General features: G+C 51.2%; 1 protein-coding gene across 1 annotated transcript in view; it reads right to left on the reverse strand.

Annotated features, from left to right (window-relative positions):
• The window catches only part of LOC144610566 (adhesion G protein-coupled receptor E3-like), a 34,875-nt gene that overhangs the window by 563 nt on the left and 8,080 nt on the right, over positions 1 to 26,232 (reverse strand). The window contains exons 4-17 of the mRNA XM_078429373.1: positions 26,035 to 26,184; positions 23,594 to 23,713; positions 22,788 to 22,867; positions 20,284 to 20,397; positions 18,643 to 18,793; positions 16,739 to 16,864; positions 13,917 to 14,119; positions 12,634 to 12,801; positions 10,889 to 11,095; positions 10,097 to 10,332; positions 8,248 to 8,314; positions 6,810 to 6,901; positions 3,176 to 3,344; positions 2,647 to 2,748 (exon numbers count right to left, since the gene is read on the reverse strand). Coding sequence (XP_078285499.1) covers positions 2,647 to 2,748; positions 3,176 to 3,344; positions 6,810 to 6,901; positions 8,248 to 8,314; positions 10,097 to 10,332; positions 10,889 to 11,095; positions 12,634 to 12,801; positions 13,917 to 14,119; positions 16,739 to 16,864; positions 18,643 to 18,793; positions 20,284 to 20,397; positions 22,788 to 22,867; positions 23,594 to 23,713; positions 26,035 to 26,184 — 1,985 coding nt within the window. The remainder of the gene's footprint in view (positions 1 to 2,646; positions 2,749 to 3,175; positions 3,345 to 6,809; positions 6,902 to 8,247; positions 8,315 to 10,096; positions 10,333 to 10,888; positions 11,096 to 12,633; positions 12,802 to 13,916; positions 14,120 to 16,738; positions 16,865 to 18,642; positions 18,794 to 20,283; positions 20,398 to 22,787; positions 22,868 to 23,593; positions 23,714 to 26,034; positions 26,185 to 26,232) is intronic.

The raw sequence follows: 26,232 nt of genomic DNA on the forward strand, positions 1-26,232 counted from the left end.
ACTTCTCTAACTTCAAGTAGCCCTTGCTTCCCTCTCTCACTATATAATATAATATAATATAATATAATATAATATAATATAATATAATATAATATAATATAATATAATATAATATAATATAATATAATATAATGTAATATAATATAATATAATATAATATAATATAATATAATATAATGTAATATAATATAATATAATATAATATAATATAACACAATGTAATATAATATAATATAATATAATATAATATAATATAATATAATGTAATATAATATAATATAATATAATATAATATAATATAATATAATATAATATAATATAATATAATATAATATAATATAATATAATATAATATAATGTAATATAATATAATATAATATAATATAATATAATATAATATAATATAATATAATATAATGTAATATAATATAATATAATATAATATAATATAACACAATGTAATATAATATAATGTAATATAATATAATATAATATAATATAATATAATATAATATAATATAATATAATATAATATAATATAATATAATATAATATAATGTAATATAATATAATATAATGTAATATAATATAATATAATATAATATAATATAATATAATGTAATATAATATAATATAATATAATATAATATAATATAATATAATATAATATAATATAATGTAATATAATATAATATAATATAATATAATATAATATAATATAATGTAATATAATATAATATAATATAATATAATATAATATAATATAACACAATGTAATATAATATAATATAATATAATATAATATAATGTAATATAATATAATATAATATAATATAATATAATATAATATAATATAATATAATATAATATAATATAATGTAATATAATATAATATAATATAATATAATATAATATAATATAATATAATATAATATAATATAACACAATGTAATATAATATAATATAATGTAATATAATATAATATAATATAATATAATATAACAAAATGTAATATAATATAACGTAATATAATATAATATAATATAATATAATATAATATAATATAATATAATATAATATAATATAACATAATATAATGTAATATAATATAATATAATATAATATAATATAACAAAATGTAATATAATATAATATAATATAATATAACACAATATAATATAATATAATGCAATATAATATAATATAATATAATATGATATATAATATAATATAATATAATATAATATAATATAATATAATATGATATAACAAAATGTAATATAATATAATACAATATAATATAATATAATATAACACAATATAATATAATGCAATATAATATAATATAAGATTGATTAGTAGTACTAGATGTTACAATCCCTAAGGTTTGCACTACAATTGACTGGTGTTGTTCTTGGGGGTGACCACTAGGTGATGTTGCTACCATTCAGACACATCTTCAGTTGTGTACCTCAACGTCACTGGGTGTTTCGGCCTTTTATCACAAGACACCCTAAGTCGAGGCAGGCCCACCCCAGGGTGATCAGACCTGGGTGTGTGTCTTATGGTTAGCCTCTAGATGGTCACGTGGCAGCCCAGACAGTATCTTTTCTTTTATAATATAATATAATATATAATATAATATAATATAATGTAATATAATATAATATAATATATAATATAATATAATATAATATAATGTAATGTAATGTAATGTAATGTAATGTAATGTAATATAATATAATGTAATATAATATATGATATATAATATGATATGATATATAAAATAATATAATATAATATATGATATGATATGATATAATAATATAATATGATATATAAAATAATATACTATAATATAATTATGATATAATAATATAATATAATAAAATAATATACTATACTATAATATAATAATATAATATACTCTGTGGTGGGGATTGAACCGGGGTCTCTGGCGCTGTGCAGCAGTTACTGCGCCACCGTGCCGTGCATGGGGAACGATCTGCCCTTTCCTAAGCCCCAGCTCACATGCTTCATTGGGGCCCAGGGTGGGGGTGGGGGTGAGGAACACACAGGGTGGCACTGGGTGGGGGTGGGGGTGAGGAACACACAGGGTGGTGCTGGGTGGGGGTGGGGTTGATGGACACACAGGGTGGCGCTGGGTGGGGGTGGGTGGGAAGAGGGACAAACAGGGTGGCGCTGGTGGGGGTGGGGTTGATGGACACATAGGGTGGCACTGGGCGCTGGGCGGTGGTGGCAGCGGGGGGCACTCACTAGGGCGCTGGGTGGGGGTGGGGGTGAGGGACACACAGGGTGGCACTGGGCGGGGGTGGGGGTGAGGGACACACAGGGCAGCGCTGGGCGCTGGGTGGGGTGGCAGCGGGGGGCACTCACCAGGGCGCTGGGTGGGGTGGGGGTGGGGGTGGGGGTGGCAGCGGGGGGCATTCACCAGGGCGCTGGGCGCTGGGTGGGGGTGAGGGACACACAGGGTGGCGCTGTGGTGGGGGTGGGGGTGGCAGCGGGGGGCGCTCACCAGGGCGCTAGGTGGGGGTGAGGGACACACAGGGTGGCGCTGTGGTGGGGGAGGGGGTGAGGGACAAACAAGGTGGCGTTGGGCGGTGGGTGGGGGTGTGGGGCACTCACCAGAGGGCTGGCCGGCGGCTGGCTGGTGGAGGCCGTGTCGGTGAAGCTGCTCCTCCAGTTGCCGCACGCTCGGCTCCAGCAACGGCGGTAGCCCTCCCTCACCTACAGGGGGCAACACAGGGGTCAGCACACGGGGAGGGGTAGGGGAGGCGGAGAGGGGGGGGGAGAGGGGGGAAGGGGGAGAGAGTAGGGTGTAGGGGAGGAGGGGGGGAGGAATGGGGAGAGAGTAGGAGGAGGTGGAGGGAGATGGAGGGGGGGAGGGAGGTAGAGTGGGATTGGAAGTGGGTGGAGGAGGTGGGGAGGGAGATGGAGGGGAGGAGAGCAGGGAGATGGAGGGGAGGTGGGAGGGATGGGGGAGATGAGGGAGAGGGAGGGAGGGAGGAGTGGAGTGAGTGTGGGTGGGGATGGAGGTGATGGGGAAATGGGGTGGAGATTGAGGTGGGGATGGACTGAGTGAGGGGAGGGGGGGATGGTGTTCAGAGTGGGGACCTTGCACTGAGACCACAGTGGGGGGTGGGTCGGACGGTACCTGTGGGTTAATGACACAGAGGATGAGGAAGATGAGCATGCCCTGCAGGCTGTGGACGATGGTGAACAGGTAGGTGAGCACCGTGGTGGAGTCCTGGAAGTGGAAGAGGCTGAGGATCCAGGTGCAGCCCAGCACCAGGCCCTGGGCAATGGCCTTCAGCGTCAGCATCCTGCGGGAAGGTCAGGGAGACAAGTCAGGTAGGGTTGCCAACTTTCTCACTCCCAAATAAGGGACAAGGTGACGTCACCGCCCCGCGCCCCACGTGACCTCACCCAACCAGCGGCCACGTGCTCCCGCTCCACCAATGGCGGCCGCCCGGGCCGGGAGGTGGTTTGCTACGCAACCTCCGTTAGGTTGGGTGCCCGGGGCTGCAGGCCTACACAGTCCGGGCCTGTAGTGTCCGGGCCTCCACTGTCCGGGCCTCCACTGTCCGGGCCTCCACTGTCCAGGCCTCCACTGTCCAGGCCTCCACTGTCCGGGCCTACAGTGTCCGGGCCTACAGTGTCCGGGCCTACACTGTCCGGGCCTACACTGTCCGGGCCTGCAGTGTCCGGGCCTACAGTGTCCGGGCCTACAGTGTCCCCCAGGTCTAATACGGGACAAGGGCGGTCCCGTACGGGACAAACCAATTTAGCCCAATATACGGGATGTCCCGGCTAATGCGGGATAGTTGGCACCCTGGGATCAGGCCACCCCTCATTGCTCCTGCCCACATCTTTAAGGTGCAGGGGAAAAGATAGACTCTCGACTCTGAGACTTTAAACCAGCATCTGCAGTTCCTTCCTACACATATCCATGACCGCTGATTCTTCTGCTGCTCAGGCATAACGATCTTTTCATGAAAACCAAAAAGAACAGGAGGAGATATTTTGCTCCATCATCCTCCATTCACTGTGAAAGGGCACAGAGAAGATTCACGAGGATGTGGCCAGGACTCGAGGGCCTGAGCTACAGGGAGAGGTTGAGTAGGCTGGGTCTCTATTCCATGGAGCGCAGGAGGATGAGGGGAGATCTTATAGAGGTGTACAAAATCATGAGAGGAATAGATCGGGCAGAGTCTCTTGCCCAGAGTAGGTGAATCGAAGACCAGAGGACATAGATTTGAGATGAAGGGAAAAAGATTTAATAGGAATCTGAGGGATAACTTTTTCACACAGAGGGTGGTGGGTGTATGGAACAAGCTGCCAGAGGAGGTAGTTGAGGCCGGGACTATCCCAACATTTATGAAACAGTTGGACAGGTACATGGATAGGACAGGTTTGGAGGGATATGGGCCAGGCGCAGGCAGGTGGGACTAGGGTAGCTGGGACATTGTTGGCAGGTGTGGCAAGTTGGGTCGAAGGGCCTGTTTCCTCGCTGTATCACTCGATGACACGATGTTGATGATGTTGCTCAGGGCATCGATCCCTGTAGGTCAGATCGGCGCTGGGGATATTTAGTTTAGTTTGGAGATACCGGATGGGAACAGGTCCTTCAGCCCACCGAGGCCAGGCCGACCAGCGATCAAATCGAAGCACCCGGAGAACTAGTGGGATAACTAGTTCTATGTTATCACACTTTCCAATCCACTGCCGATACGCTTGGAACAATTTACAGAGGGCAATTAACTAACAACTGAACAACTCCTCCTCCTCCTTCTGTGGTGGGAGGCAGTGAAGCCTCTGTCTTCACCATTCACTCAGAGTGAAGGAAATTCTTCCTCAGATTTCCCGCAAACCTCTTACTCCTAACCCAGAAATCAGCCTCTTGGAGTTTGTACGTTCTCCCCGTGACCTGCATGGGTTTACTCCGGGTGCTCCGGTTTCCCCCCACACTCTAAAGACGTGCGGGTTTGTAGGTTGATTGGCTTCTGTAAATTGTGCCAAGTGGGCAAGATAAAACTAGAATACGGTGATCGATGGTGGATGTGGACTTGGTGGGCTGAAGGCCTGTTTCTGCCCTATCTCATGAAACTAAACTAAACTAAACTAAACTAAACTAAACTAAACTAAACTGTGTCCTGGGCTTTTTCCATCATCTGTTGGCTATGTTGGAATCCAGGTCAATTTATCTGCTTTTCCATCCCATCTCTTTAGTTTAGTTTAGTTTAGTTTAGAGATACACCTGGGTAGTGCCTCTGCACAGTGGTCCCACTACCCAGGTGCCTCAAGAGAAGGTGAGAGGGTGCACCAAGCCTGGAAGCCCCATCAGCCATGACCAGATGGCAGAGCAATCTCGATGGGCCGAGTGGCCTGGAGGTGCCGGTGGGCGTGCTGGAGTTGCAATCCTTGGGGTCGAAACCTCGAGGTGGTAGCCCCTAGGTCGGAGTGGGTCGGGTTGAGGTGGAGCGAGAGCTAAGGAGGGCCTAGTGTGGGGAGGGTGGGTGTCACTGAGCACTAGGTGTAGCGGTAGAGTTGCCGCCTTACAGCGAATGCAGCGCCGGAGACCCGGGTTCCATCCCGACTACGGGCGCCGTCTGTACGGAGTTTGTACGTTCTCCCCGTGACCTGCGTGGGTTTTCTCCGAGATCTTCGGTTTCCTCCCACACTCCAAAGACGTGCAGGTTTCTAGGTTAATTGGCTTGGTGTAAATGTAAAAATTGTCCTAGTGTGTGTAGGGTAGTGTTAGTGTGTGGGGATCGCTGGTCGGCGCGGACCCGGTGGGCCGAAGGGCCTGTTTCCGCGCTGTATTTCTAAGCTAAACTAAACTAAACTAATGGGGATCCAGCATGGGGGGGGGGGGAGAACAAAGAAGGACCCAATGTGGGGGGGGGGGGGGAGGGGTGGCGCAGTGATGGAAGGGGAACCCGGTGTGGGGTGCCACCAAGAACTAAGGAGGACCCAGTGTGGGGGGGGGGGGGGGGGGGGGGGGAGGGTCACTGAGAATGAAGGGGGGCCTGGCATGGGGGACAAAGAAGGGATGAGTACTTTCTGTAACTTTGTCAATGCCTTTGTATCTCGATTGTAATCACCGTGCTGTCTTTCCACTGACTGGTTCACCAGCAACAAAGGCTTTTCACTGTACCTCGGTACACGTGACAATAAACTAAACTGTAAACTGGCTCTTATATGTACTCTGCATGCGAAAACACAAGGAATTTCACTGCACCCAGCGATAACGGACGATAATGTATCAGCATCTTATCATAATTCTACTCCTATAGAATTGAACTGTCCTATGAGGAAAGATTGGAAAGACTGGGCTTGTATTCACTGGAGTTTAGAAGGATGAGAGGGGATCTTATAGAGACGTATAAAATTATAAAAGGACTGGACAAGCTAGATGCGGGAAAAATGTTCCCAATGTTGGGGGAGTCCAGAACCAGGGGCCAAACAGTCTTAGAATAAAGGGGAGGCCATTTAAAACTGAGGTGAGAAGAAACTTTTTCACCCAGAGAGTTGTGAATTTGTGGAATTCTCTGCCACAGAGGGCAGTGGAGGCCAATTCACTGGATGGATTTAAAAGAGAGTTAGATAGAGCTCTAGGGGCTAGTGGAATCAAGGGATACGGGGAGAAGGCAGGAACGGGTTACTAATTGTGGATGGTCAGCCATGATCACAATGAATGGCGGTGCTGGCTCGAAGGGCCAACAGGAGCACCTGTTGTCTATGTTTCTACGTTCCAATGTGTTCTGGGCAATTCCAGCACCACCCACCTCATGTCCTTGATCTTTGTGACCTGCGTGTTCAGCCGTGTGATCTGCCTTCTCAACATCCCGAGGGTGATGATAAACAGAGCCATGTTAAACTGCGGAGAGAGCAAAGGGGGACAAGCGTGTGTGACAACAACACAGGCAGCCATTGGCAGAGGGTTGAACCATGATCAGTCTATCTGGGGCCTCGCATTCACCATTGATGTGTTTATCATTAGTTTTAGTTTTCCTTTAGAGATACAGCGAGGAAACAGGCCCTTCGGCCCGCCGGGTCCGCGCCGACCAGCGATCCCCGCACACTAACACTATCCTACACACACTAGGGACAATTTACACTTATACAGGGCAGAAATAGGCCATCAGCCCACATCGACCATCGATCACCGTATTCTAGTTTTATCCTAGTTCCCAGTGTTGGGGGAGTCCAGAACCAGGGGCCACACAGTCTAAGAATAAAGGGGAGGCCATTTAAAACAGAGTTGAGAAAAAAGTTTTTCACCCAGAGAGTTGTGAATTTGTGGAACTCTCTGCCACAGAGGGCAGTGGAGGCCGATTCACTGGATGAATTTAAAAGAGAGTTAGATAGAGCTCTAGGGGCTAGTGGAATCAAGGGATATGGGGAGAAGGCAGGCACGGGTTACTGATTGTGGATGATCAGCCATGATCACAATGAATGACGGTGCTGGCTCGAAGGGCCAAATGGCCTCCTCCTGCACCTATTTTCTATGTTTCTATGGCGCCCAACCCAGGCCACTATTTGTGTGCTAGCCACAGAAGCAGATATACAATCACATATTACACTCGCTCCACACTATTAAATCTCCACTCCTGCCACAACACATATACACTGTGGGCTGCTCGATTGTAATCATGTATTGTCTTTCCGCTGGCTGGTTAGCACGCAACAAAAGCTGTTCACTGTACCTCAGTACACGTGACAATAAACTAAACTGTAAACAGTATTTAGTGCTGGAGTAACTCAGCAGGTCAGGCAGCATCTCAGGAGAGAAGGAATAGGTGACGTTTCGGGTCGAGACTCTTCTTCTGTCTGAAGAAGGGTCTCGACCCGAAACGTCACCCATTACTTCTCTCCTGAGATGCTGCCTGACCTGCTGAGTTACTCCAGTATTTTGTGAAGAAATACCTTCGATTTGTACCAGCATCTGCAGTTGTTATTTTCTTACACAAATTGTAAACAGTAAACTGTGATAATAATGAACCTAACCCTAACCCTAGATATCTGATGGACACAAAATGCTGCAGTAACTCAGCGGGTCGGGCAGCATCTCTGGAGAGAAGGAATGGGTGACGTTTCGGGTCGAGACCCTTCTTCAGAATGAAAGTCAGGGGAGAGGGAACGGAGAGATATAGACGGTGATGTAGAGAGATAAAGAACAAAGTATGAAAGATATTACAAACAAATATCTGATGGTGTAGTTACCAAGATGATCGCACAGACAGGGCCAATGAAACTCCAGATAAGTCCTTTATCAATTGACAACCAGCAGCTAAAAGAGAGAAAGGAAGTGTTGATGTTAGATAAGAAACACAGGGGCAACCAAGTCAAGTCAAGTCAAGTTTATTTGTCACAAGATGTGCAGCGAAATGAAAGGTCATCCACAGTCCAGCAATAAAGCAATAAAAATAAACAATTTCACACACAATCACAAACCAACACAAAGCATAGGTTTACTAGGTTAATTCCCAGAATAGCGGGACTGTCATATGTTGAAAGACTGGAGCGACGAGGCTTGTATACACTGGAATTTAGAAGGATGAGAGGGGATCTTATCGAAACATATAAGATTATTAAGGGGTTGGACACGTTAGAGGCAGGAAACATGTTCCCGATGTTGGGGGAGTCCAGAACAAGGGGCCACAGTTTAAGAATAAGGGGTAGACCATTTAGAACGGAGACGAGGAAAAACTTTTTCAGTCGGAGTGTTGTAAATCTGTGGAATTCTCTGCCTCAGAAGGCAGTGGAGGCCAATTCTCTGAATGCATTCAAGAGAGAGCTAGATAGAGCTCATAAGGATAGCATGCCGACCAGCAATCCCTGCACACTAACACTATCCTACACACACTAGGGACAATTTTTACATTTACCAAGCCAATTAACCTACAAACCTGCACGTCTTTGGAGTGTGGGAGGAAACCGAAGATCTCGGAGAAAACCCACGCAGGTCACGGGGAGAACGTGCAAACTCCGTACAGATGGCGCCCGCAGTCGGGATGGAACCCGGGTCTCCGGCGCTGCATTCGCTGTAAGGCGGCAACTCTACCGCCGCGCCACCATGACCGCCCAAAATGATGTTCCTGCCCAGGATCGAACCTTTCGTGTGTGAGTGGAACATGATAACTATCACACGACAGAAACCGCCACCCAAAACAAGCTGCCAGAGGAGGTAGTTGAGGCAGATGTTATAACAACATTTGAAAGAGACTTGCACAGGTACATGGGTAGAAAAGGTTTAGAGGGGTATGGGCCAAATGTGGGCAAGTGGGACGAACTGAGATGGGGGCATCTTGGTCGGAATCCATGAGTTGGGCTGAAGGTCCGGATTCTGCCCGCTACAACTATATGACTCTAAGCCACCGAATGTGTTTTCTTCCTGAACAAGGAGCTTTTATTTAAATAATCTCAGTTATGAAATACAGGGAAGATCAAAACTACCCCTGCAAACATCGATCATCCATCATCAAATGACAACATTATCATCCTCAACTACCAGGCACACAGCCCCCCCACCCCCACCCCACCCATCCCAGCCCACAACCCCACCTACCTCCACCCACCCCCACCCACAACCCCACCTACCCCCAACCCACCCACCCCCACCCCAAACCCACCCCCACCCACCCCAAACCCCACCCCCACCCCACTCCCACCCCCACCCACCTGGGATCAATCAGGCTGCTGGTGGTTGAGATCGGGCTGCGTGGGGAACAGAGGGGGGCCCAGAGAGGGGGGGGGGCGCTGTGTGGGGGAGGGACAAATGGGGACCCGGAGTGGGGGGACTGCTGTGGGGGGGAACAAAGGGGGACCCGGAGTGAGGGGCGGCCGATGTGGGGGGGGGGGGGGGTAGGTACAAAGGGGGACCTGGTGAGGGGGGCGCTGTGGGGGGGGGAACAAAGGGGGACCCAGAGTGAGTGGCGGCCGTTGTGGGTGGGGGGCAGCGTGGGTATGTTGCCGCTTTGTCGGCGCCCTTTATGTGGTGACTCTTTGCATACATTGGGCGTGACCGTGACTCGCCACGCATGACGGTGACGTGCCGCTCGGTCATACTTACTGCTGGCGTGATCCGTAGCCGGCCGGGCGTGTTGCCACGGACACGGTCACGATGAAGCCGGGCAGCCCGTAGCTGAAGGGGTACATGAACCAGCGCAGGGCCCTGTGGGTGGCCGCCGTGCTGACGTGCTGCAGGTTCCGCACCATCGCATGCAGGTAGAGGCCCTCCACGCACATCCACGCACACGCCACCAGGAACAGGTAGTGCAGGCAGCCCGCCACTACCCCACACAGGACCTGTAACACAGCGTACAGTCACACCAGTACCATCCCCACCCCGCCACTACCCCACACAGGGCCTGCAACACAGGGTACAGTCACTGTTAGTGCTCCCTCCACCCCACCCCACACACCAGCCCGCCACTACCCCACACAGGGCCTGCAACACAGTGTACAGTCACACCAGTACCATCCCCACCCCACACACCAGCCTGCCACCACCCCACACAGGGCCTGTAACACAGGGTACAGTCACACCAGTACCATCCCCACCACGCCACTACCCCGCACAGGGCCTGCAACACAGGGTACAGTCAATGTTAGTGCTCCCTCCACCCCACCCCACACACCAGCCCGCCACTACCCCACACAGGGCCTGTAACACAGCGTACAGTCACACCAGTACCATCCCCACCCCACCCCACACAGAGCCTGTAACACGGTCACACCAGTACCATCCCCACTAGCGGTTGCCAACTTCCTCACTCCCAAATAAGGGACAAAAGGTGACGTCACCGCCCCGCGCCCCACGTGACTATGCTGTGCCACCGTGCCGGCCTGTCTCTCCTCTCACCTTGTTGCTGGTCCACTCGACCCCAAGCAGGAAGAGGAGCTCTCCCAGGAACATGGTGACACACAGGTTGATGTGGATGGTGACGTGCAGGTTGCGGGTCTGCACGCAGCACAGGAAGGTAGCGATCGCGAGGGCCAGGCACGCCAGCGAGATGCTGAGCCCAATCAGAGTGATCATTGCCAGGGTCCCATCCTGGTCCGACCAGTCCTGCCACACAAGCACAAAGCACAGTTGCAACAAAGTCTCCTTCCCCAATCCCACAGTATCAGTGTAGTTTATGTGCCGAGGTACAGTGAAAAGCTTTTGTTGTGTGCTAACTAGTCAACGGAAAGACAACACACACATTACATAGAAACATACCACGTAGAACAGATTAGTTTTAGTTTAGTTTAGTTTAGAGATACAGCGCGGAAACAGGCCCTTCGGCCCACCGGGTCCGCGCCGCCCAGCGATCCTCGCACACTAACACCACGCTACACCCACTAAGGACAATGTTTACATTTACCAAGCCAAATAACCTACAAAACTGCACGTCTTTGGAGTGGGGGAGGAAACCGAAGATCTCGGAGAAAACCCATGCAGGTCACGAAGAGGCGGGTTGCTACGCAACCAGGCCTACAGCTTCAGGGCCTATAGCATCCGGGCTTACAGTGCCTGGGCCTACAGTGTCCGGGCCTACAGCGTCTGGGCCTACAGCGTCCCGGCCTACAGCGTCCGGGCCTACAGCGTCCGGGCCTACAGCGTCCAGGCCTACAGCGTCCGGGCCTACAGCGTCTGGGCCTACAGCGTCTGGGCCTACAGCGTCCCGGCCTACAGCGTCTGGGCCCACAGCGTCTGGGCCTATAGTGCGGTCCGGGCCTAATAGGGGACAAGGGCGGTCCCGTACGGGACAAACCAATTTAGCCCAAAATATAGGATGTCCCGGCTAATACGGGACAGTTGGCAACCCTACAGGTCGGTGTAGATGGTGGGCCAAAGGGCTTTGGAGTGTGGGAGGAAACCGAAGATCTCGGAGAAAACCCACACAGGTCACGGGGAGAACGTACAAACTCTGTACAGACGGTGCCCGTAGTCGGGATGGAACCCGGGTCTCCGGCGCTGCATTAACTGTAAGGCAGCAACTCTACCGCTGCGCCACCGTGACCGCCCTCCAAATAGAGGGATGAGGAGGGATGTGAATGGGATGAGGGGGCCTAGAACGTGCTGCCAGGGGTGGTGGCGGAGGCAGATACGATAGTGGCGTTGAAGAACGTTTTGGATGGGCGCACGGTTCGGTGGGACGCTGGCTTTAACGATGAGATGTCTCAGGTCCTGGTGGGTTACCTTGCTTTGTTAAAATTATTCATCAAAAATATTTATTCAAATATTAAAATAATATATACAACACAATAAAACCACAACAGAACCCGCCGCCATTACACGAGACAAACGATAAACTATTATACAACTATCTTACAGTCCTTGTCCAGGATGCATTCCCCACCCCCAGCGGTCCCGGAAACCCCCCAGGGTGCCCGTGGACAGCGCGTGGTCCCTCTCTAACCCCACCCGGGCGCGGATGTAACCCTGGAAACGGGGCGGGCAGCCGGCTCGGGCAGAGCCCTCTTCCGCCTGGCGCCGTGACTCGCGGACGGCCATCTTGGACAGGCCCAGGAGCAGCCCGACCAGGACACCCTCGGCCCCCCCCACCCTCTCCCCCACGCACAGGGTGGCCAAAGATGGCGACAGTGGGGGGTTGGGGTTACCTTGTTGGTGGCGATGAGCAGAGCGAAGCTGGAGAGGTGATGGCAGCCACAGGTCGTGTGCGTGCTGTTGGACTGAATGACTTCACACCCCTCCGGCGACCAGTGGCTTGAAGACGATTCAGAATGGTTCCAGTAAACACAAAATGGCCGCCCTTCGCCCACCGACCCCTGCACCAAACACAGATCACAGCCGTTAAATGTCAACCCTCAGCTTCCCTGCACTTCTACACAACCCAAAACAATTTATTCCATTATTATAATGGATGTATTCAAGAGAGAGTCAGATTTAGTTCTTAGGCTTAATGGGATCAAGGGATATGGGGAGAAAGCCATTTAGGACTGAGGTGAGGAGAAACTCTTTCACCCAGACACTTGTGAATCTGTGGGATTCACTGCCACAGAAGGCAGTGGAGGCCAATTCACTGGATGTTTTCATGAGAGAGTTCGATTTAGCTCTTTGGGTTAACGGAATCAAGGGATATGGGGAGAAAGCAGGAACTGATTGTGGATGATCAGCCATGTTTAGAAGGATGAGAGGGGATCTTATCGAAACATATAAGATTATTAAGGGGTTGGACACGTTAGGGGCAGGAAACATGTTCCCAATGTTGGGGGAGTCCAGAACCAGCGGCCACAGTTTAAGAATAAGGGGTCGGCCATTTAGAACGGAGATGAGGAAAAACGTTTTCATTCAGAGAGTTGTGAATCTGTGGAATTCTCTGCCTCAGAAGGCAGTGGAGGCCAATTCTCTGAATGCATTCAAGAGAGAGCTAGATAGAGCTCTTAAGGATAGCGGAGTCAGGGGGTATGGGGAGAAGGCAGGAACGGGGTACTGATTGAGAATGATCAGCCATGATCAGATTAAATGGCGGCTGGCTCGTAGGGCCGAATGGCCTCCTCCTGCACCTATTGTCTATTGTCTAAATTTACAAATAACTATATCACCATCCTTGTCCAGGATGCATTCCCCCCCCCCTCCCCCCCACCCCGCGGTGCCCAGCGGTCCCGGAAACCCCCCAGGGTGCACGTGGGCAGCGCGTGGTCCCTCTCTAACCCCTCCCGGACGCGGACGTTACCCCGGAAACAGGGCGGGCAGCCGGCTCGGGCAGATCCCACTTCCGCCTGGTGCCGTGACTCGCGGACGGCCATTTTGGCCAGGCCCAGGAGCAGCCCGACCAGGACACCCTCGGCCCCCCCACCCTCTCCCCCACGCACACGGTGGCCGAAGATGGGGACGGTGGGGGTGAAGGGCAGCCGGAAGGCAAGGGGCAGCTGCTACCCACCTCGGCCTGGCCCTGGGGCTGCTCCGTGTGGCTCAGGGTGATGTTGATGGTGTCCCGGAGCTGACGGGCATGGCGGTTGCCGATGACGACGGAGACGACGGGGGAGGTGAGGCGGTGGGGCCGGGGCCGGCCCTCGGCCAAGAACGCCCCCCCCTGGAGAGAACGCAGGTCCGTGTAGGACAAGAAGACCACCACTGCCGCACCTGGGGGGGGAGAGAACACGGTCAGGGGGGAGAGAGGACGGAGAGGGTGGGGGCAGAGAGAGCACAGTGCGGGGGGGGGGATAGAGAGGACGGAGAGGGTGGGAGAGAGAGAGCGGAGAGGGGGACGGAGAGAGCACATGGAGAGGGTGGGGGAGAGAGAGAACAAGGAAGGGGGGGACAGAGGACGGAGAGGGGGGGGGAGAGAGGACGGAGAGGGGGGGGGAGAGAAGGCGGAGAGGGGGGGAGGGTGCGGGGAGAGGGCGGAGAGGGTGTGGGGGGGGGAGAGAGAGAACAGTGAGGGGGGGAGAGAGGGAGAGAACAGTGGGGGGGGGAGAGCACAGTGAGGGGGGGAGAGAGAGAACAGTGCGGGGGGAGAGAGAGAGAGAACAGTGAGGGGGAGAGAGCGAGAACAGTGAGGGGGGAGAGAGAGAGCAGTGAGGGGGGAGAGAGAGAGAGAACAGTGAGGAGGAGAGAGAGAGAACAGTGAGGGGGGAGAGAGAGAGAGAGTGAGGGGGAGAGAGAGAGAGAACAGTGAGGGGGAGAGAGAGAGAGAACAGTGAGGGGGGGAGAGAGAGAGAACAGTGAGGGGGGAGAGAGAGAGAACAGTGAGGGGGGGAGAGAGAGAGAACAGTGAGGGGGGGAGAGAGAGAGAGTGAGGGGGAGAGAGAGAGAGAACAGTGAGGGGGAGAGAGAGAGAGAACAGTGAGGGGGGGAGAGAGAGAGAACAGTGAGGGGGGGAGAGAGAGAGAACAGTGAGGGGGGAGAGAGAACAGTGAGGGGGGAGAGAGAGAGAACAGTGAGGGGGGAGAGAGAGAGAGAACAGTGAGGGGGGGAGAGAGAGAGAACAGTGAGGGGGGGAGAGAGAGAGAACAGTGAGGGGGGGAGAGAGAGAGAACAGTGGGGGGGGAGAGAGAGGACGGAGAGGGTGGGGGAGAGAGAGCGGAGAGGGTGGGGGAGAGAGCACAGTGAGGGGTGTGGGGAGAGAGAGGACAGTGGGGGGGGGGGGAGAGACCAGTGAAGGGGGGAGAGAGCACAGTGAGGGAGGGGGACAGAGAGCACAGTGAGGGGGACAGAGAGGGCGGAGTGGGGGGGGAGAGCACAATGAGGGGGGAGAGAGAGAACACGAAGAGGGGGGAGAGGACAGTGGGGGGGGGGGAAGAGAGCACAGTGAGGGTGGGGACAGAGAACACAGTGGGATGTACACCCACCACCCTTTGTGTACAAAACTAGGTGCCGGTCTGGGTTGGGACCCTCCTTTAGACTGATCAGTCCTTTACCCCTGATGATGATGATGATGGTTCCTTAGTACACAGACAATAGTAAACTGGACTAAACTCTACTAAACTAAAGTAAACTAAAGTAGAGGGCGCACGGTGGCCCAGCGGTAGAGTTGCTGCCTCACAGCGCCGGAGACCCGGGTTCCATCCCGACTACGGGCGCCGTCTGTACGGAGTTTGTACGTTCTCCCCGTGACCTGCGTGGGTTTTCCCCAAGATCTTCGGTTTCCTCCCACACTCCAAAGGCGTGCAGGTTTGTAGGTTAGTTGGCTTGGTAAATGTAAACATTGTCCATCATGTGTGTAGGATAGTGTTAGTGTGCGGGGATCGCTGGGTGGCGCGGACCCGGTGGGTCGAAGGGCCTGTTTCCATGCTGTATCTCGAAACTAAACTAAACTAAAACTAATCTGTTCTACGTGGTATGTTTCTATGTAATGTGTGTGTTGTCTTTCCATTGACTCGAAACTAAACTAAAGTAAATTAAACTACTCTGGAAAAAGATGCCCCTCAGGTTCCTATTAAATCTTTCCTCTCTCACCTTAAACCTATGTCCTCTGGTTCTTGATTCCCCTGCTCTGTGCAAGAGACTTTGTGCATCCACCCGAGTCCCCTACTTTAGTTTACTTTAATTAAGTACAGCTTAGTGTAGTTTATCATTATCATGATAAACTGATTTTGTACACCTCTATAAGATCACCCCTCATCCTCCTGCACTCCAAGGAATAAAGTCCTAGCCTGCTCAGCCTCTCCCTGTAGCTCAGGCCCTCGAGTCCTGGCAACATCCTGACTGTAAGTCCCACCTACGGTTGCCAACTGTCCCATATTAGCCGGGACATCCCGTATATTGGGCTAAATTGGTTTGTCCCGTAGGGGACCGCCCTTGTCCAGTATTAGGCTCGGCGGGTGCTGTAGGCCCGGACACTGTAGGCCCGGAGACCTTAGGCCCGGAGACCGTAGCCCGGACTCTGTAGGCCTGGACACCGTAGGCCCGGCCAGTGTAGGCCCGGACACTGTGGGCCCGGACACCGTAGGCCCAGACAGTGTAGGCCCAGACACTGCAGGTCCGGACACTGTAGGCCCAGACAGTGTAGGCCCGGACACTGTAGGTCCGGACACTGTAGGCCCGGACAGTGTAGGCCCGGGGACCGCCGTAGGCCCGGACAGTGTAGGTCGAGAGGCCCGAAGGTTGCCTAGCAACCAGCCCACCCGGCTCGGTTGGCCGCTATTAGGTGGAGCGGGAGCACGTGGCCGCTGGCTGGGTGAGGTCACGTGGGGCGCGGGGCGGTGACGTCACCTTTTGTCCCTTATTTGGGAGTGAGATAGTTGGCACCACGAGTCTCACCTGTTTGTTGGTCTCCAGTCACGGTGGTCATATAAACATCCAGAGTGTTGTTCTTTGCTCGTAGCGTTAACCTCTCGTGTGGCGAGGGCCTCCGGTTGGCCACGCCAATGACCCGCACATCGACATCTGGGGTCCAAGTCAAACAAGTGCACTTTAGTTTTGGTCCCCTAGGTCCACACCGACCAGCGATCCCCGCACACTAACACTATCCTACACACACTAGGGACAATTTTTACATTTACTAAGCCAATTAACATCTTTGGAGTGTGGGAGGAAACCGAAGATCTCGGAGAAAACCCACGCAGGTCACGGGGAGAACGTGCAAACTCCGTACAGACAGCACCCGTAGTCGGGATGGAACCCGGGTCTCCGGCGCTGCATTCGTGTAAGGCGGCAACTCTACCGCTGCGCCACCTGATAGAAAGTCAACCTCAGTCCCAGGGGATGGTGTCTGCAGAGGGTGGAGAATGAGGCAGACCATTCACGCACAGCAAGATCCCACAAGGAGCATGGGAATGGTGATCCTGGCATGGCGTTGTTGGCTGGGAACTCACTATTGAGGTAGATGTTAGATAGAGCTCATGGGGCTAGTGGAATCAAGGGATATGGGGAGAAGGCAGGCACGGGTTACTGATTGTGGATGATCAGCCATGATTACAATGAATGGCGGTGCGTACAGGCTCGAAGGGCCAAATGGCCTCCTCCTGCACCTATTTTCTATGTTTCTATGTTTCTATGTACTGGAAGGGGGACCCCCTGCTCTTCCTTACACTAGCGCCTAGCTCGTCCCAGTCAAGCAGTGAGGAAACTGTCAGTGCCGTAACTCTGACCAGGATCGAACCCGTGTCTCTGTCGCTGTAACTCTGACCAGGTGAGATAAAGTCATAAACATAACGGTGGCGCAGCGGTAGAGTTGCTGCCTCACAGCGCCGGAGACCCGGGTTCCATCATGACTTCGGGCGCTGTCTGTACGGAGTTTTTCCCCGTGACCTGTGTGGGTTTTCTCCGAGATCTTCGGTTTCCTCCCACACTCCAAACACGTGCAGGTTTGTCGGCTAATTGGCTTGGTAAATGTAAAAGTTATCCCCAGTGGGTGTAGGATAGTGTTAATGTGCGGGGATCGCTGGTCGGCGCGGACACGGTGGGCCGAAAGGGCCCGTTTCCGCGCAGTATCTCTAAACTCAACTAAACTAAACCAAAGTGCTTGTCAAGTGTAAGTCACAGTCTGTAGAAGGGTCTCGACCTGAAACTTCACCCATTCCATCTCTCCTGTCCCGCTGAGTTACTCCAGCATTTTGTGTCCATCAGATATCCAGGGTTAGGTTTAGGTTTATTATTATCACAGTTTAGGGAGTCCAAAACCAGGGGCCACAGTTTAAGAATAAGGGGTCGGCCATTTAGAACGGAGATGAGGAAAAAACCTTTTCACTCAGAGAGTTGTGAATCTGTGGAATTCTCTGCCTCAGAAGGCAGTGGAGGCCAATTCTCTGAATGCATTCAAGAGAGAGCTAGATAGAGCTCTTAAGGATAGCGGAGTCAGGGGGTATGGGGAGAAGGCAGGAACGGGGTACTGATTGAGAATGATCAGCCGTGATCACATTGAATGGCGGTGCTGGCTCGAAGGGCCGAATGGCCTACGCCTGCATTTATTGTCTATTGTTTATAAACTAAACTTCTTCAGTCTGAAGAAGGGTCTCGACCCGAAACGTCACCCATTCCTTCTCTCCAGAGATGCTGCCTGACCTGCTGAGTTACTCCAGCATTTTGTGTCCCATCAGATATCTAGGGTTCGGTTTAGGTTTATTATGATCACAGTTTACTGTTTACGGTTTGGTTTATTGTCCAGCCAGGTTGAGCTGCCCGCCCCGGTTGTAGGTGCCCTGATGTCCGTGTGTAGACCTTACCCAAGTGCGTGCTGGAGATGGGTTTGAGCTCGTGGGTAGGAGAGGCCAGTGCAGCGGTCATGGCAAAGTTCTCCATGGCTTCCAGGAACACCGTCGTCGACTCCACCCCCGAACCATCGGCAACAAACCGGTTTCCAAAAGACGTGACGTCCTGTGGGTAAGGGGCAGCCATTGGTTAAATGTCACAATGATGGCGGAGCGGTAGAGTTGCTTCAGAACGGCCCTTCCACAAGCTAGGGTACTGTCCGATTCTGTTGCCTCACAGCGCCGGAGACCCGGGTTCCATCCCGACTATGGACGCTGTCTGTACGGAGTTTGTACGTTCTCCCCGTGACCTGCGTGGGTTTTCTCCGAGATCTTCGGTTTCCTCCCACACTCCAAAGACGTGCAGGTTTGTAGGTTAATTGGCTCGGTATAAATGTAAAAATTGTCCCTAGTGTGTGTAGGATAGTGTTAGTGTGCGGGGATCGCTGGTCGGCGCGGACCTGGTGGGCCGAAGGCCTGAATACACGCTGTATCTTTGTACCCATATCTGAATAAGGTCATAAGTAATAGGAGCAGAATTAGGCCATTCGGCCCATCAAGTCTACTCCCACCAATCAATCATGGCTGATCTATCTCTCCCTGTGGAATTCTCTGCCACAGAGGGCAGTGGAGGCAAAATCGCTGGATGGATTTAAGAGAGAGTTAGATAGAGCTCTAGGGGCTAGTGGAATCAAGGGATATGGGTAGAAGGCAGGAACGGGTTACTGATTGTGGATGATCAGCCATGATCACAATGAATGGCGGTGCTGGTTCGAAGGGCCAAATGGCCTCCCCCTGCACCTATTTTCTATGTTTCTATGTTTCTCAACCCCATTCTCCTGCCTTCTCCTCATAACCCCTGACACCCGTACTAACTAAAGAATCTATCTATCTCTGCCTTAAAAATATCCACAAAAATTGTCCCTAGTGTGTGTAGGATAGTGTTAGTGTGCGGGGATCGCTGGTCGGCGCGGACCCGGTGGGCCGAAGGGCCTTTTTCCGCGCTGTATCTCTAAACCAAACTAAACCTTACATAACTCAAGTCAAACTCGTCAAACTCAAGTACAGTAGGTAGAGCAAAGGGGAAGATACAGAGTGCAGGATATAGTTCTCAGCATTGTAGAGCATCAGCCAAAGTCCAATGTCCGCATTGGGGTAGAGGTGAATCGAACAGTACCACTGCACGGTGGCACAGCGGTAGAGTTGCCGCCTTACAGCGAATGCAGCGCCTGAGACTCAGGTTCGATCCCGACTACGGTCACCGTCTGTACAGAGTTTGTACGTTCTCCCCGTGACCTGCGTGGGTTTTCTCTGCGATCTTCAGTTTCCTCCCACACTCCAAAGACGTGCAGGTTTGTAGGTTAATTGGCTGGGCAAATGTGAAAATTGTCCCTAGTGTGTGTAGGATAGTGTTAGTGTGCGGGGATCGCTGGGCGGCGCGGACCCGGTGGGCTGAAGGGCCTGTTTCCGCGCTGTATCTCTAAATCTAAAAATCTAAATAATGTAGTACCCTAGCTTATGGAAGGGCCGTTCAGAAGCCTGATAACAGAAGCTGTTCCTGAACTAAACTAAACTTAAGCTGAGAGCCGGCACCGAGGGCAGGCGGAGCAAACTCACCTTCAAAGTGACGGAGGGTTCAGACTTTCTGTGGCCTTCCCCGCTCTGTTCACACATCCTCCTCGCAAACGTAAGGGTGGCGTTGATGAGGGAACAGAACCGATCTGCTGGTGCCTTCAGAGCAGAAAGAACAAGAACAGGTTTAGATTTAGGATGACATGGGCCAAACGCAGGTAAATGGGACTAGCTTAGATGGGGCACCATCGAAAACATAGAAAATAGGTGCAGGAGGAGGCAGCACAGCACCGCCATTCATTGTGATCATGGCTGATTATCCACAATCAGTAACCCGTGCCTGCCTTCTCCCCATATCCCTTGATTCCACTAGCCCCTAGAGCTCTATCTAACTCTCTTTTAAATTCATCCAGTGAATTGGCCTCCACTGCCCTCTGTGGCAGAGAATTCCACAAATTCATAACACTATGGGTGAAAAAGTTTTAAATGGGATATCCCTTTATTCTTAGACTGTGGCCCCTGGTTCTGGACTCGCCCAACATTGGGAACATTTTTCCTGCATCTAGCTTGTCCAGTCCTTTTATAATTGTACACGTTTCTGTAAGATCCCCTCTCATCCTTCTAAACTCCAGTGAATACAAGCCCAGACTTTCCAATCTTTCCTCATATGACAGTCCCGCCATCCCAGGGATTAACCTGGTGAACCTACGCTGCACTGCCTCAATAGCAAGGACGTCCTTCCTCAAGTTGGGAGGCCAAAACTGCACACAATACTCCAGATGTGGTCTCACTAGGGCCCTGTACAACTGCAGAAGGACCTCTTTACTCTGATATTCAAATCCTCTCGTTATGAAGGCCAACATGCCATTAGCTTTCTTCACTGCCTGCCGAACCTGCATGTTTACTTTCAGTGACTGGTGTACAAGTGACTGATATTACGTGTCACTTCCTCAAAAAATTCCAGAAGATTAGTCAAGCAGGATTTCCCCTTCATAAATCCATGCTGACTTAGACCAATCCTTTAGCTGCCATCATGGTCAGCATGGACAAGTTGTATGACTTTACGATTCTATATCCATGGCAGGTTTGACCTGTGGCCCTGTGTATGGATCACCAGTTCAGTTTAGTTCAGTTTACGTGTGGCGCCCGTGTACCGAGGTACAGTGAAAAGCTTTTGTTGCGTGCTAACCAGTCAGTGGAAAGACAATACATGATTACAATCGAGCCGTCCACAGTGTACAGATACATGATAAGGGAATAACGTTCAGTGCAAGGTAAAGCCAGTAAAGTCCGATCAAGGATAGTCCGAGGGTCACCAATGAGGTAGATAGTAGTTCAGCACTGCTCTCTGGTTGTGGTAGGATGGTTCAGTTGCCTGATAACAGCCGGGAAGAAACTGTCCCTGAATCTGGAGGTGTGCGTTTTCACACTTCTGTACCTCTTGCATGATGGGAGAGGGGAGAAGAGGGAGTGGCCGGGGTGAGACTGGTCCTTGATGATGCTGCTGGCCTTGCCGAGGCAGCGTGAGGTGTAGATGGAGTTCTGTGTCTACAAGGATAGGCTAAGTCAGACTTCCAACTTCTGTATTAGTCCCTGGATGGATAACATGAAGCTTTTTTTATGCTTGAATTATTACAGTGAGTGCTTCTCTGTGCTTGCTTGCTGACAATGGAAGGGAGGTTGGTTTGTGTGAAGGTCTGGGCTGCGTCCACAATTCTCTGCAATTTCTTGCGGTCTTGGGTGGAGCTGTTCCCAAACCAAGCTGTGATGCATCCCGGTAAAAGCAGGAGAGAGTGATGGAGAGGCAGAGAGAAGGCAGGGGAATGGGGTTGAGAGGGGAAAATAGATCCGGCATGATCAACTCGGGCGGCACGGTGGCGCAGCAGTAGAGTTGCTGCCTCACAGCGTCGGAGACCCGGGTTCCATCCCGACCACGGGTGCTGTCTGTGCGGAGTTTGTACGTTCTCCCCGTGACCATTTCTCCGGGTGCTCCAGTTTCCTCCAACACTCCAAAGACGTGCAGGTTTGTAGGTTAATGGCTTCTGTAAATTGTAAATTGTCCCTAGTGTGTGTAGGATAGTGTTAAAGTGCAGGGATCGCTGGTCGGTGCGGACTCGGTGGGCCGAAGGGCCTGTTTCCGCGCTGTATCTCCAAAGTCTAATGTAAACGCATCCTTTGCGGGCAAGGGTGGTGGGGAGATTTACACACGGGGTGTTTATTTTACTAATTAGTTTAGTTTAGAGATACAGTGCAGAAACAGGCCCTTCGGCCCACCGGGTCCGCGCCGACCAGCGATCCCCGCACACTTACACTATCCTACACCCACTAGGGACAATTTACATGCACACCAAGCCAATTAACCTACAAACCTGGACGTCTTTGGAGTGTGGGAGGAAACCGAAGATCTCGGAGAAAACCCACGCAGGTCACGGGGAGAACGTACAAACTCCGTAAAGACGGCGCCCGTAGTCTCCGGCGCTGTGCGGCAGCAACTCTACCGCTGCAACACCGTGATATTCAGAGTAACTTCTGGTCCATGAGTAACGTACCTGTTGCAGCCTCTCGGTGAAACAGTTGTCGATGATGGACTGATTCTTCAGGAGGTTGGACAGGCAAAGCAGAAACGGGCCTGTGTGAGATAGCATGGAGAACATTTCAATCAGGATATTGGAAGAGGCTTAGAACCACAAGTGTGTGTTAACTGGGAATGTGTCCCTGATCCCTCTCCATCTCCCTCCCTCTCCCTCTCCATCTCCCTCCCTCCCTCTCCATCTCCCTCCCTCCCTCCCTCCCTCCCTCCCTCCCTCCCTCTCTCTCTCTCTCTCTCCCTCCCTCCTTCCCTCCCTCCCTGCCCTTCGAGCCAGCACCGCCATTCAATGTGATCATGGCTGATCATCCACAATCAGTACCCCGTTCCTGCCTTCTTCCCATACCCCCTGACTCCGCTATCTTTAAGAGTTCTATCTAGCTCTCTCTTGAAAGCATCCATTCCTTCTCTCCTGAGATGCTGCCTGACCTGCTGAGTTACTCCAGCATTTTGTGAAATAAATACCTTCCAGAGAATTGGCCTCCACTGCGTTCTAAGGCAGTGGAGGCCAATTAACTCTTTTCCCTATGAACTATTTTCTATTAAATCTTTTCCCCTTCACCTTGAACCTATGTCCTCTGGTCCTCGATTCCCCTACTCTGGGCAAGAGACCCTGTGCATCTACCCGATCTATTCCTCTCATGATTTTGTACACCTCTACAAGATCTCCCCTCATCCTCCTGCACTCCATGGAATGGAGACCCAGAGTCCAGAGTCTATGTTCGGTGTAAGCCAGTATCTGCAGTTCCTTCCTGCACACTTCCTTACTGGGAGCTGTGTGGAGATGGCTGGTCACGGCCTGTGTTGTGTGAGAACATAGGAAGCTTCCTTCAGTGTTGCTGCAGACACCATGGGCACCGCAGGGCTGTTGCAAACACTCATCGACATCTGCAGTGAGCAGGAGACACCATCATAGAGCATAGAAACAGCACAGGCACAAAATGCCTGAGTAACTCAGCGGGTCAGGCAGCATCTCTGGAGAGACAAAATGGATGCCGTTTCAGGTCGAGACCCTTCTTTAGACTGACAGTCAGGGGAGAGATGTCACCCATTCCTTCTCTCCAGAGATGCTGCCAGTCCCGCTGAGTTACTCTAGTGATTTTAACCAGCATCTGCAGTTCTTTCCCAAACATACAACAGTACAGCTAGGGTTGCCAACTTCCTCACTCCCAAATAAAGGACAAGGTGACGTCACCGCCCCACGTGACCTCACCCAGCCAGCGGCCACGTGCTCCCGCTCCTCCAATGGTGGCCGCCCGGGCCGGGAGGCGGGTTGCTACGCAACCTCCGTCAGGCAGCACCCGGGCCTACACTGTCCGGGTCTACAGCGGCTTCCGGGCTACAGTGTCTGGGTCTACAGTGTCCGGGCCTCCAGTGTCCGGGCCTACAGTGTCCGGGCCTACAGTGTCCGGGCCTATAGTGTCCGGGCCTACAGTGTCCGGGCCTATAGTGTCCGGGCCTACAGTGTCCGGGTCTACAGTGTCCGGGCCTACACTGTCTGGGTCTACAGTGTCCGGGCCTACAGTGTCTGGGTCTACAGTGTCCGGGCCTCCAGTGTCCGGGCCTACAGTGTCCGGGCCCACAGCATCCGGGCCTATAGTGTCCGGGCCTACAGTGTCCGGGTCTACAGTGTCTGGGCCTACAGCGCCGTCCGGGCCTAATACGGGACAAGGGCGGTCCCGTACGGGACAAACCACTTTAGCACAAAATACGGGATGTCCCGGCTGATACAGGACAGTTGGCAACCCTAAGTACAGCACAGGAACAGGCCCTTCGGCCCACAATGTCTGTGCCGAACACAATGCCAAGTTCAACTAATCTTCTGTTCCTGCACCTGATCCATGTCCTTCCATTCCCTGCACGATCTAAAAGTTTCTTAAACACCACTATGACATCTGCCTCCACTACCACCCCTGACAGCACGTTCTGGGCACCCACCACCCTCTGTGTAAAAAGCTTCTCCTGCAAATCTCCTTTAAACTCCGCCTCTCTCACCTTAAAGCTGTGTCCTTTTAGGGAGTTATGGAATTGGACCCCACTACACATCAGTACCTTGTCATTAAGTTCATAAGTTGATAAGCTCAAAAGTGATAGGAGCAGAATGAGGCCATTCAGCCCATCTAGTCTACTCCGCCCTTCAATCATGGCTGGTCTATCTCTCCCTCCTAACCCCATTCTCCTGCCTTCTCCCCATAACCCCTGACAACCGCACTAATCCAGAATCTATCTATCTCTGCCTTAAAAACACCCACTGACTTGGCCTCCACAGCCTTGTGTGGCAATGAGTTCCACAGATTCACCACCCTCTGACTAAAGAAATTCCTCCTCATCTCCTTCCTAAAGGAACGTCCTTTTATTCTGTATCTGTGACCTCTAGTCCTAGACTCTCCCACTAGTGGAAACATCCTCTCCACATCCAACTACATATTTCCTCCTTACATTTGACCCCCGGAAGTGCAACACCTCACACTTGTCCATTTGCCAATCCTCCTCCTGTTTCCGATCCATTTCTTGCTGCTTTCTTTGACAGTCTTCCTCTGTCTGCAAAGCAACACTTCCAATTCTGGTGTCGCCTACAAACTTACCAACCGACCCATCTACGTTTATGTCCAGCACAAGAAAGGCATGATTAGTCAGGGCGTCAAAGGTTACGGGGAGAAGGCCGGAGAATGGCTTCAGGAGGGGAAGATACATCAGCCATGATTGAATGGTCATAAGCGATAGGAGCAGAATTAGGCCATTCGGCCCATCAAGTCAACTCCGCCATTCAATCATGGCTAAATCTATCTCAGGCCCTAGAGAGGAGGGTGGGCCTACAGAGACTGTTTCAGGGCCACAGGCCTTGAAGAGGAGGTTGGGCCTACAGGGCCTGCCTCCGGCCCACAGGCCTTGGAGAGGAGGTTGGGCCTACAGGGCCTGCCTCTGGCCCACAGGCCTTGGAGAGGAGGTTGGGCCTACAGGGCCTGCCTCCAGCCCACAGGCTCTGGAGAGGAGGTTGGGCCTACAGGGCCTGCCTCCGGCCCACAGGCCTTGGAGTGGAGGTTGGGCCTACTGAGGCTTTTCAGGGCCACAGGCTCTGGAGAGGAGATTGGGCCTACAGGGCCTGCCTCCGTCCCACAGGCTCTGGAGAGGAGGTTGGGCCTACCGAGGCTGACGTAGCTCCACAGGCCCAGGGGAGGAGTGAAACAGTGTCTGACCGGTCTCCTTACCTTGGCAGCCAGCGCCGTAGCCAGTAAAGTTGGTCTCGCCAGACAGCCGGGCGAAGCCAGGGTGGCAGAGGCAGAGGAACCCTCCCGCGGTGTTGTGGCAGCTAGCGTGGGGACCACAGATAGTTTTAACCGTGCGACATTCATTGTAATCTGCAACGGGACAGTGGAGACCATCTCACAACAGATCTGGTAATACTA

The sequence above is a fragment of the Rhinoraja longicauda genome, chromosome 37 (assembly GCF_053455715.1).
Source record: "Rhinoraja longicauda isolate Sanriku21f chromosome 37, sRhiLon1.1, whole genome shotgun sequence".
Classification (NCBI taxonomy): domain Eukaryota; kingdom Metazoa; phylum Chordata; class Chondrichthyes; order Rajiformes; family Arhynchobatidae; genus Rhinoraja; species Rhinoraja longicauda.